The following is a 12,303-nucleotide window of genomic DNA, read 5'->3' as shown; positions in this document are numbered from 1 at the left end:
ATTTGAAAAACAACCAATATTTATTTTCTTTTACACTAAATTCTCTGTGAAGAAAAATAAATGTTGAGAAAATTTTAAAATTTTGAGAAAATTGTTGTTTTATTTTTAATTTTAATCACATCCTGAAATTCAAAAATTTCAGGGTGTGACAATTATATAACAAAGGTTTGGGTTATAAATACCCCCCAACCAACCTGTACTCGACATGTGTTTACATGATGGCGAAATTTTGCTGTTTTACTTAGTGCCACCTTCGTGTATGCATTTTGCTTGGGTTGTAAAGAAGCGAAGAACCCAACACTTGTCATCTTCTTCCACCGGCCCCTTAGCTGGGCACCACCTAGCCGCACCGCGGTCGCACATTTCTCCGGGCGCTTGTCCTCATGCTCGGCGTTGCTCGCCCGGCCTCGTCGCAATACGCCTTGCACTCGCCGCTCGAGCTACCGTCTCTAGCGTGTTCTCACCGCCAAGGCGGAGGAGGGGGCAAGTTCAGCCTCACCACGTCGCTCCTCTTCGTTGGGACCATCGTCGCGCTCTTCATGCTCTTATTCTTCTTAGCCTACCTCCGCCACCTAGGTGGGATCACCCATTGATACGATTGTCAGCATCAGCATGGAAAAAGTCTAGATAACCCTCTAAACTCTTAAGGTGGAATACTTCACTTTTTGAACTACAAAACTGAATATTCTAGCTCTCAACTATTCAAAATCGGTTAAATAACTTTAAAAACAATTATCAAGCTTGTTTTGAGCCATGCCAAACATACCTAGATCTTAAAAGTTCCCCGGAGCTGACTAAACCTACTAGATGGATGGATACTCAAAGCTGACTGCCTCAGACTGATCTATCCCTAATCAGGTCTTGAAGTCCTTGCTGGCTCATCAAGACTTGCAATAAGTGTCTTTATTTTGAAAGGGCAAGCACATGCCCGGGTTGGATTGCGTTGGGTGGCCATAGCTGTTGAGTCCGCCCCACAGCTCGGACGCCGTCCAGATCCCATCCGGCGGTGGAGGTCGCACGACCGTTGCGTTTAAACAGGTCGGGCCACCCCTTTCCCTTTTGGGGTCGGCCACACCCTCTTCTCTTCTCCCCCTATTTTATCTCTCCCGTGTCTCGTCTCTCTCCTCCGCTCCTCCTCCCCATCGCCACAAGTCCACAACCCGGAGGGAGAGGTCAAGCTAGTCTTCTCGTCTCCCGCTCCGCAACGACGAATGCTAAGGTCCGTGAGGCGATTTCTCTTTCTCCTCCGTCCGCCATTGGCAAAGATATTGGCATACGTTCCAATCGTTTCATAGGCTTGTCTTGCGTTGGGTTTGGGTTCTTGAGCTACGTTCTCCCTTGGATCTCCGGTTAGATGGAGTAATTCAGGGAGAATATAAGCTGAAAATAAACGATTACATCACGACTCGTAGCTAGGATTCTTCTCAATCCGTGGTGCCTGTTGGGAGCGCAGCGGATCTACTCGTGATGGGATCCTCGCCCCGGCGTTTCCCCTGGATCTTCTCCGCTCTTTGAATTCCGTCAAAGAACGCCAAGAAATTGGCCTGCTGTTTTCGGAAAGCAAGCTCTAGCCACGAATTTCTCAAAGTTCTTTATTTTGCTCTTTCTCTGAGCGGGGATTGCTTGCTTCTCTCCAGCTACTGAACCATATCAGTAGCTTACCATCAGGATCTTTTTTTACTCCCTGATATGGAATTCTCGACGTTTTAATGTATTTCTTGACCTGGCTACCTGCCAAATTCGCGTCGTTGTTTCTGACGTACGATGGAGTGTAACGAGATATTCAAACCAAAAGGCATCGCCTTTTGCAGATCCGTGTGCCTCTTGGATGTTTTCGGGTCACGACTCATGACAACAAAGATGGTCCTTGATGCTTCGATTCTGATGCACAATTCGGTTTGACTTTCTTGCTGCAGTAGTTCCCCAGCGATGGAGAATCTGAGATCTGAAAACTACCACCAAGGTGCTGCCATGGAGGGCGTCAAGTTTGGGCCAGAGATGGCCAACACCAACCGGAGGGCCCTGAGCGACATCAATAACATCATTGGAGGCCCTCACCAGCACTTGGCTGTTAGCAAGAGGGGTCTCTCAGAGTAAGCCTCCGAGCTGCGCCCAAAATTTGACTCTTAGCTTGCATGAACCTCTAATTGCTCAACTACATTCCTTTCCATGCTTCAGGAAACCAATTGCTGCTGTAAATGCCAAGGATCAAGCTGGTTTTGTCGGACATCGTCCAGTCACGAGGCAGAAACGCAACACAGATGCAGCATTTCACACATGTGCAGATATGGAAAGCACCAAGATGGCTGATGATGACATCCCCCAGCCTATGCTGTCTGAGATGAATGAGGCGGTAAATCAACCATCACATATTCCTAGTTCACTCTTTTGCCTTTTGTAAGCATAAAAGATTGTTGATTTGAAAATTATTACTAATACAAGTCATTTCAGATGAGCTGCAAACTGAAAGAGATAGAGATGGAAGATATTGAGGAGGCAGCACCTGATATTGACAGTTGCGATGTAGGAAATTCCCTGGCTGTGGTTGAATATGTTGATGAAATTTACAGATTTTACAGAAGAACCGAGGTAGAATCCGGAAGTGAAGTTATTTGCAATTACCCTGTTGTTACCATGTGCGATCTCATTCCAACATTCTGTATACATAGGGTTCAAGCTGTACCCCTACAAATTACATGTCAAGCCAAACTGATATAAATGAGAATATGCGTCGCATACTAATTGACTGGCTGATAGAGGTGATAATTTTAAGCAAACTGGCAAGCATTCAGTTTAGTATTATGCATATACTCTGTAAAACCTTAACATTTAATGCCTTTTGTTTTCTGTTATTGATATGCAGGTACACTACAAATTGGAGCTGTTAGAAGAGACCCTTTTCCTCAATGTGAACATCATAGATAGATTTTTGGCACTTGAAAATGTGGTGCGGAAGAAGCTTCAGCTAGTTGGTGTAACTGCTATGTTGCTTGCGTGCAAGTATGAAGAGGTGAGCGTACCAGTGGTGGAAGATCTTATCTTAATCTGCGATCGTGCCTACACAAGGGCTGATATTCTTGAAATGGTAAAAATGCTTTGCATCTTCATTTTCAGTGCAAAAAAAAAAACAGAGAAATGACATTGACATGTCTGCAGGAGAGAAGGATAGTGAACACACTTAAGTTCAATATGTCGGTGCCGACTCCATACTGTTTTATGAGAAGGTTCTTAAAGGCAGCACAAGCAGAAAAGAAGGTAAGATACCGGTACATACTTTTGTTTGTCGTAGATGGATCATGTAATAAGCTATATCTTTGCTGTATAAGTACATGCACTCTGACAAAAAAAAAATTATATATTACTGGACAGCTCGAGCTCCTATCATTCTTCATGATCGAGCTTAGCCTTGTTGAATACGAGATGCTCAAGTTCTGCCCATCGATGCTAGCAGCTTCTGCCATCTACACAGCTCAATGCACGATAAATGGGTTCAAATCCTGGAATAAATGCTGTGAGCTGCACACAAAATATTCAGAAGAACAACTAATGTAGTTATTACCTCTCTACTCTTTATATTCCAAAAGGCATACCATTTCATATATGCTTATAATTACATGGTCCATTTATGCTGCAGGGATTGCTCTAGGATGATGGTTGAACTGCACCAAAGAGCAGCTCATGGAAAACTTACTGCGGTCCATAGAAAGTACAGCACATTTAGGTATGGCTGTGCTGCAAAATCAGAACCTGCCACATTCTTGCTGGATGCAAGAGCCTAAGCTAGAACTAATTGGCTGGTTATACACACTCTAACTACTTCCATTGGCTGCTTCAACTAAATTACAGAGTGGGATCCACATAAATGCAACAACTGTTGCAGCAACCATTTGGTGGACTGGGTTGGTGTATTGTGTGAGTTCAATATATTAACGTTGCTGAAAAATTGGTTTGTGTTGTTTAGTTTTTTTTCCCAATTATATCCATTGGAATTCAATTCGTACAATTGTATCTTTAGTATTATTCTTTGTTCATGTGACACCTCTTCAATCTAAAAATAAACATTGATTGAATTTCCAGCATGGCCTAGTGGTTATAAGTGGATCTACTGAAATTGTTCCTTTTGCTATAGCATCTCATCCTGCTGTAGCATCTCATTGTTATGTGCCGTGCTTATCTTGATCTGCTGTAGCAAACATGCGCTTATCTTCAGAGCAAAAACTCCATTTTCTTTAGGGTTTTTTGTCTACAGCACCACCAAAACGTGATTTTGTGGGCAGCACATCCCACTCTTTAATTTAGTCTGGAGCACACCACCAAAACACAAATTTGTATGCAGCACATCCTTTCTATTAAAAAATACATTTTTTAACCGGATAGGAGAGAGGGAATGGTAAAAAGACTAAAGTGCCCTTGCTGGGGGTCCCACATGTCATCTCCCTCTCCATCCTCCCTCCCTCCCCTTCCGCCTCGTCATGGAGGCCTCCCGCGGCCGCCCCTTCCGCGTCCGCGACACCGGGCGGAGGTGTGGCGCCGTGGCCGCAAGCCGCGAGCTCCTCTACTCCGGTGAGGCACAACGCTGGTGGTGCTCGAGGCCCGTGCCCGCAAGGCCGCCGCGGCATGCGTGGCCGCCGCAGGACGGCGCGAGGTCGGCCGCGCCGAGACGGAGCGGCAGCGGCGACCTCGAGCTCAGAGTCCTCGGATCCGGAGGTGGCGCCAAGGCGGAGCAGCGCGGGGGCGAGGGTGCTGGCGGCGGCGGCGAGCCCTCCTCCCTCCTCCCTCACCAGATCCAGGCGCCGGCGAGCCCTCCTCCCTCTCTCCCTCGCGCCGCCAGTTCCCTGCTTCCTCCGCCGTCTCCCCCTCCCCGAGGCTTTTCTGGAGCGGCAAGGGGCCTCCTCCCTCCCCCATTGCCGGCCACCGCGCCACGCCTCCGCCCGGTGCCCACGACGACCGCGCCGGCCGTCGCGCGCGCGTCCGCGTTGAGCACGCGACGGGCCGCCCGTCGCGCGGAGCCGGCGACCGCACTGCCGTCCGTGCCCACCCAGCTCCATCCGCCTGCACCCGCTCGTCACGCGGAGCCTAGGAAGCCCAGCAAGACGGTGGCCTCCATGTGCGCGGCGGCGGCGGTGGCGGCGAGCACGAGCCAGACGACGACGACGAGCAGCGTGTGGCCATGGCACAGCGCGGGGCAGGGCAGGGTACGGGCTGGCGGCGGCCGCGCAGAAGGGGAGGGAGGGAGGATGGAGAGGGAGATGACACGTGGACGTGGGACCCGCAGCAAGGGCATTTTAGTCTTTTTACCGTTCCCTCTCGCCTATCCAGTTAAAAAATGTATTTTTTAATAGAAAGGATGTGCTGCATACAAATTTGTGTTTTCGTGGTGTGCTCCAGACTAAATTGAAGAGTGGGATGTGCTGCCCACAAAATTACATTTTGGTGGTGTGCTGTAGAAAAAAAAACCCTTTTCTTTACTCTTAGCTCAGATTTGCAGCAAACGGTGTGGGCAGTTCTTAATGCACTATCGATGTTCATGTTTCTAGTGTTACAGATCTGTATAGCGGCATATTTGCTAATGTTTTTATATATCGTCGTTCACTTGCAACACAGTTATCATCCTCCAGAAAAGTTGATGATGCATGGAATATTAGCGTTGTCTAATGCTCATTTGTTCCTGATCTTTGATTTCAGCTATGTGCACAGTACTATTATGGTGTTACCCTTGAAGCATGACAGGATTGTTCTATGTTTTGTCATTTTCCTTCTGTTCATGCTACCCTGATCTTAAGTAATAAGCATGTTTCTCATTTTAGATGGCATTATTTTAAGGTCAGAAACTCTTGTCCTAGGCCCTTGCATTTTATCAGAATTTTGCTTCTGCTGGCATCAGCTATATTTTATCTCCACGTTGTGCTTTTTGTTACTGCATTTCTCTATGCTCTAAACTTTTGATGCATCGAGTAATGCTTTTTAGGATGAAGTGCTATCTGCAACTTGGAATAGGAGTTTCTGAAGCTTATATCCGTAAGCAACACTTAGCATTGTGAAACATGCCTAAAGGTCTAAAACTCTAAATTTGTGGTGGCATAGAGAGTCTAAAGTTTTAAACTGAACTTGTAGCTAGCTCTATCAAGGCAAACAAATAATCTACTTGCTACTATATGATTGTCTAATAAGACTTGAAGTAGCAAAACAAACCACGAGAAAGAAAAAATTTTAATCTGCACTTGTGACTTGTGGGGGTCTTCCATTGCTTAAAAATTGAAGGTTTGACTTTATGAGCTGTTCCAGCTGCAGTATAATTCCTACTAGATCTGGTTATTACCAAGACGCTAGCAGTAGGCATTCATGTATCTATTGGTTTTGGTTCCTATGATATCTTGGCTAGGTTAGTTACCTTTTGTCGCTAAAGAATATTTACCAACATATTATCTGGGAGGAAAAATTGTTTTAAAGCAGAATGATTTATGCAGATCATAATTTATTTAACAAGTAATTTACTCATTGTTTTTTGGTGACCTTAAGTGGCACCAGTGTAGCAGCTTATTAATTTTAGCGGCCTATTAAAACTGTATGTAATCGGAAATCAGCCTAATATAAGAACCCTAAAGAGACTGGTTCATGATTGGATTTCGGCAAATTGTGCGGTAGATTGACACAAACTAATATGTGACTCTTGATATTGAGGCCAACGTTCGTGCTGAAGCTGACGTGAGAGCATATCCAAATGTCGTGAGCAGAATTTGGTTGGTTAAATTTGCAGTGTCGTAGCATAGGAACCCCTTAAAAAGGAAGCAGTGGTAACGTCTTTTCTTTCGAAACAAAATAAGCCTAGTTAACCTAATTCAGAACTTTCTGGGCCCCACTTGTTCATGAGTCGTGCCATGAGCTACACATTGTCAAGGGGACAAGTGGCACAAAGTAATCCGATACGCGATTTTTGGGAGAAGATTTGAGCTCGCAAAATAATCATCAAGATATTTGAGATTTGACCTGAACTTGTGACGGTCTCCATTGCTTAGTGTCTGTTTGGATCCACCGGCTATTTTGGTAGTTAGCTAATTCTAGTGATAGTGGATCCAAACGGAACCAGCTAATATGTAGCTAAACCTCTTCTAATAAACTAAATAACAATGATCAAATTAGCTGGCTGAACCTAGCTAATTCCAGCCAATCAGCTAATGAATTAGCTGGGTGAATCCAAATGGGACCTTACAAACTAAAGATTTGACCTGTGAGCTGTTCCAAGTTACAGACACTCGTCATTTCTTCTTCTTAAAAAAATTATCCATGTGCTGATAAAATGACTTGTGCCTTCTGTACTGTTCATGAAACTTCTAGTTGGAATAGAAATGCCCAAAATAGATAAGTTTTTTGGGTAGTATTCAGTACACAAAAAATCAAAAGCCCAAACTTTCCTCTGATTTGCAAATAGGAACACAGGAGCTGTGGAAAAGGGACGGGGGCTCAACAGAGAGGCTCTGCAATTCTTAAACCTAAAATCTACGGCTCCAAGGAGTTGTACTGCTAAAAGCAAGTAAAAATAGAAATTCCGGTTTAAATTCTCGTTAAAGATTCAAAAAATTATGTCAATTCAAATCTCCTATTTGAATTGGGCCCGGAGAATTAACAGAAAAACAGCAGAATCAGAGGGCCCAGAGAACGCGAGAGACATGGCATGACAGACAGCGACTCCGAAACAAAAGCAGAAACACCACACCACATGCTTTCGACAAAAATCCACTCGCCCTTGTCACAGATCGCCGTCCCTGTCTCCCTAACAACTATGATTCCGCCACCTAATCTTCTGAAAATCAAACCTCAAGGCCCACTCCTATCCTAATCCTGACCGAGTCGACTGGTAGGCAGGAAAATCTCATTTTTTTATATTGGAATTCGAATATGAATACCATTCTGAACTGAACTTAATCAGTATCTGTTTGAATTGAATTTTATCTATAAAAAATGAATAAACAGCCTTCCGGGACGGTGTCATTTGTGTCCTTTTCTTTCTCCGCTCCACGCCTTCTCTCTCGCGGCCTTTCTTTCCCAGCGGCGACGACAGGGCGAGCGCCGCCGCCCTCGGCCAGGTCTTCGCCGGCGACGAGCATCCTGCAGGTATGCCCTTCCCTTCCCTTCCCTTCCCTTCCCTTCCTGCTGTGTAAAATCCAATCCCCCAAACGCTAATGTCTGTATGCTGTTTATATTCGGATCTGACCATGTATTTACCTACAAAGTTCGATTTTTTGCAACAATTATTGGTGTACACCCATGCCCTATACTGTATCCGGCCCCGGCTCCTCATCTTTGCTTCATCTCTTATTTATGTACTTGCAGGTAAAGACCATCGAGTATTAGGTGGAAGGAAGAGGATTCTAGGCACTGGAGATTGGGGAAGCACTGCACTCTCAATTGGGGGTTGTGAATTATGATCCTCTATGAACCATACCCTGGAACAGATTTCGCTCCGTAGGGAGCATAATCCGAGAAGAACGGGCAAGGGGGGCTGTGAGAAGAGAGGGCCATGGAGTTGGCCGAACAATCATTCTCTCTTCTCAGTAGCAATGCGCTTCCTCTCTGGGCTACAATTATCGCCGGCGTTTTTGTCATCATCTCACTCTCACTGTCCCTGTACCTGCTGTTCAATCACCTGTCAGCCTACAAAAACCCAGAGGTTGTGAATTATTTGTCAATGTTTGAATTGTTGGAACTGTGTTTCACCTGGCCATTTCTTTTCACACATTTTCACACCGTGCCTGTGTTCTTTACTTCTTTCAGGAACAGAAGTTTCTTGTCGGCGTCATTCTCATGGTGCCCTGCTATGCAGTTGAGTCGGTAAGGTGCTATGTTGCTGCTTTGTTGTTTGTCCAACAGATTACTACTGCATTTGCAGTCCAAGTCAGGATAACATCTAGCTATTCAATTTTTATATACTGCTTAACATTTTATGACTACTCTTGCAGTACATATCATTGGTAAATCCATCAATAAGTGTTGATATCGAGATTCTTCGAGATGGCTACGAGGCATTTGCTATGTACTGTTTTGGGCGGTATCTAGTTGCTTGCTTAGGTACTTCTCTGTCAGTTACTTTACATTCCAAGTTTATCGTCCATATCTTGGCCTCACTATGCAGTATTACTTATTATACTAGGTGGGGAAGATAGGACGATTGAATTTCTGAAGAAGGAGGGCAGTTCAGGTTCTGATGCACCACTTTTAGGCCAAGCATCTGAACAGCGATATGTACACCATCCTTTTCCAATGAACTACATGCTCAAACCATGGCCTCTAGGCGAATGGTTCTACTTGGTCATCAAGTTTGGGCTAGTTCAATATGTATGTGGCTCTTTATTTTCCACCCCTGTTGACTTTGCAGTGCCTGGTTATATGAACTAATCCATTTTCCATGATCTGGAACAGATGATAATAAAATCAATATGTGCTATTCTTGCGGTCATTCTTGAATCCTTTGGGGTGTACTGTGAAGGAGAGTTTAAGTTGAACTGTGGGTAAGCGATGCTGGTTTCTTTCGCTCATCAATCATATCGTGGACTTGTCCCATTTCACTATATTGTTACCGTTCCATTATTGTTGGTAGTTCTTCAATTTTAAATGCCTTAATGCTGGTCTTTAAAAAAGGCTTTGATGCTCATTTTCCTTTAAACAGTCAGCATGCATATGTGGATCATAATGTTATATCATATACTCAGGTGTGGTGCACCTCCAGTCCAGTTATGACCAAGGTTCAAAAAAAAACGTTATTAAACTTCGTTTAATCGAGATTAAATGCTAAACGGAGGCCTAACATCTACGTTTAACCTACGTTTAACCTTCCTAGGCTCTAGTCAGTAGGCTAGTGCCTGCCTAGCGCCTAGCGTTTTCTTGAACATTGGTTATGACTTGCAACTTCCATGTGCCATGTGTGATGAATCATGTGCTTGATTTCACGTCCTATCACATTACTGCCTTGAATATCCTGATATCTGGTGTTTCATGTCACGATAGATGACTCATGGCTTGCATACATCAATCTGATACCGCTGGATTTGTTTATAATTTGTGTTTGCTTTTAATTTTTGGTGGGCCTGACCCTCCTTGTCTTGGGGATGCCCCATCCTGTATTAGAATGCATCTATAAATAACTCAGGTTTCTGTGTTAAATCACGCACTTACTGCACTATAAGCTTTTTGTTGTTTCTTCCTTTTCCCCTGCCTCATTATCTTTTGTTGGACATCTGTTTGCATCAGTGAACTTATTTGTGCATTTGATGGTGGACAAGTTAAACTGTCTTGCCATTACTGAACTATTTACTTATCTACCAGGTACTCTTACACGGCTGTGGTTCTCAATTTCAGTCAGTCATGGGCTTTATATTGTCTTGTTCAATTTTATGCCGTGATAAAGGATGAGTTAGCGCATATAAAGCCTCTTGCAAAGTTTCTGACATTCAAGTCCATTGTGTTCTTAACATGGTGGCAAGGTATAGCAATTGCACTTCTCTTTAATTGGGGCTTGCGGAGAGGTCCTATTGCTCAAGAGTTGCAGTTCAAGTCAAGTATTCAAGACTTCATTATCTGCATAGAGGTGGTGGTTGTACTTTGCTCGATACCTTCTGTGATACTGAAGAATTCATTTATGTGTGATCATATGGGAACCTTTACTGCTTGTAGTTGGGAGAGGGCTTTTCTCTATCTCAATGTTTATGCATATTTGCGTTTTTAATATTCATTTTGAAGTAAACCCTAACAAAGTATTTTGTACTCCGATGCAGATGGGTGTTGCTTCTGTTGTCCACCTGTATGTCTTCCCTGCAAAACCATACGAGCTAATGGATGATCGTTTTGTTGGAGATGTTTCAGTTCTTGGAGACTATGCCTCAGTCGACTGCCCTCTAGATCCAGATGAAGTCAAGGATAGTGAGCGCCCAACCAAGTTGAGGCTTCCCCAGCCAGATGATCACGTGAGGTGTTCCACTGCCATAAAAGAAAGTGTCCGTGATGTTGTACTTGGAGGTGGTGAATATGTAAGGAAACAATTTGCTACTACCTTCATCAGTTTACTTGAATTGTGTTCCCCCCCGAAACCTATGCTAATTAAACCAAAATATCTTATTTGACCGAATCTGGCAGATTGTGAATGACTTGAAGTTCACTGTGAACCATGCTGTGGAGCCAATCAATGAAAAGCTACACATGATATCCCAGAACATCAAAAAGCACGAAAAGGGAAAGAAGAAAACAAATGATGACAGCTGCATCAATTCTCCCACATCCTTGAACAGGGTAATCAGCGGGATTGATGATCCTCTCCTGAATGGGAGCCTGAGTGACAACAGTGGTCCGAAGAAAGCGCGAAGGCATCGCAGGAAATCAGGGTACACGAACGCAGAGAGTGGCGGAGAGAGCAGCGATCATGGCTTAGGTGGGTATGAGATCCGAGGGCATAGATGGATTACTAGGGAGTGACAACTACTAAGAGCAATCTGTGGAGATAAAATATGAATCTCTCACAAGAGTTGGATTGTGGTGATAGGTGCAAGTAAAGGTACATCAGTCCGTAGAGGGTTCAGGTGTAAAATGAGATCTCTGCCATGATGTTGTAGTGCGGCTAATAGAGATGAGCAATCAGCCTGTTGATTCTTTTGAGCTGACCATTTCAGCTGTTGAGGCCTTGATCATGTATTTAAGATACGGGCTTCCTTAGAGCAAGTGTTGGATGGAAGCCATGTGCCTGCTCTGAATAAACTTATGGAGCATAGCTAGTTCCCACGGCATCACTTCACTTGTAAAGCACTGGCTAGAAATAGTTGCACAAAGAAGAATAAATGTCTCGAAGTTTAGGCTGCAGAAGATGACCTGTCATTCTATTTGTTTCGTGCTTTGAGTATTTTACCATTTCATTGCTGCTCATTCTAAAAAAGGGCGGCCTGATGCAAGTGGTAGTGCTTGCTGCCTGTGAACCAAGAGGTCACAGGTTCGAGCGGTGGCCTCTATACATTGCACGGTGTGTGAGAAAGACCTCCCGCTAATAACTTCCCTTAGATCCCGCACAGTGCAGGAGCCTACGGCACTGGATACGTCCTTTCATTGCTGCTCATTCTAATATTGTGTGATTTTGAGGGCCAGGGCAGGCTGTGATCACTCTATGCTCGTGTGACGCAACCAGAAAAAAGCTGAAAACCTTTTCTTTCCTTTTGCAACAATGGATGGAGATGGAAGTTCCTTCAGATGATGGGATTACACCCTTTTAAAAAAAAGATGATGGGATTACACGGGCAAGCACTGTATCATCTAATTTTCCACGTC

The 12,303-nt window shown here is 44.4% G+C and overlaps 2 protein-coding genes across 5 annotated transcripts; both read left to right on the top strand.

Moving 5' to 3' along the window:
* The first annotated feature begins 1,074 nt into the window (after positions 1-1,074).
* On the top strand, positions 1,075-4,122 carry LOC120668893 (cyclin-B2-2-like). Of its 2 annotated transcripts, none has more exons than XM_039948697.1 (9): positions 1,075-1,219; positions 1,917-2,093; positions 2,179-2,353; positions 2,452-2,589; positions 2,670-2,759; positions 2,864-3,010; positions 3,115-3,255; positions 3,370-3,548; positions 3,635-4,122. In XM_039948697.1, exons 1-9 carry the CDS (start codon positions 1,212-1,214, stop codon positions 3,777-3,779), a joined length of 1,200 nt encoding a protein of 399 aa, XP_039804631.1. In that variant the 5' UTR covers positions 1,075-1,211; the 3' UTR covers positions 3,780-4,122. The 2 variants fall into 2 exon arrangements, with proteins under 2 accessions (XP_039804631.1, XP_039804630.1); XM_039948696.1 differs by having other exon boundaries at positions 2,864-3,085; positions 3,157-3,255.
* Positions 4,123-7,836: 3,714 nt separating this feature from the next.
* On the top strand, positions 7,837-11,847 carry LOC120668892 (protein LAZ1-like). 3 transcript variants are annotated; one of them, XR_005672622.1, is made up of 10 exons: positions 7,837-7,855; positions 7,972-8,112; positions 8,332-8,668; positions 8,773-8,829; positions 8,958-9,066; positions 9,149-9,333; positions 9,418-9,506; positions 10,321-10,582; positions 10,858-11,021; positions 11,128-11,847. XR_005672622.1 is itself a non-coding variant. In XM_039948694.1 (10 exons), exons 3-10 carry the CDS (start codon positions 8,519-8,521, stop codon positions 11,461-11,463), a joined length of 1,440 nt encoding a protein of 479 aa, XP_039804628.1. In that variant the 5' UTR covers positions 7,837-7,855; positions 7,972-8,112; positions 8,332-8,518; the 3' UTR covers positions 11,464-11,847. The 3 variants fall into 3 exon arrangements, 2 of the variants coding, with proteins under 2 accessions (XP_039804628.1, XP_039804629.1); XM_039948694.1 differs by having other exon boundaries at positions 10,770-11,021; XM_039948695.1 differs by having other exon boundaries at positions 8,773-8,834; positions 10,770-11,021.
* The last annotated feature ends 456 nt before the right edge of the window (positions 11,848-12,303 follow it).

The sequence above is a fragment of the Panicum virgatum genome, chromosome 4N (genome assembly GCF_016808335.1).
Source record: "Panicum virgatum strain AP13 chromosome 4N, P.virgatum_v5, whole genome shotgun sequence".
Classification (NCBI taxonomy): Eukaryota; Viridiplantae; Streptophyta; class Magnoliopsida; order Poales; family Poaceae; genus Panicum; species Panicum virgatum.
Note: the sequence above shows the minus strand (reverse complement) of the source record. Positions and strands in the feature narration are given on the sequence as shown.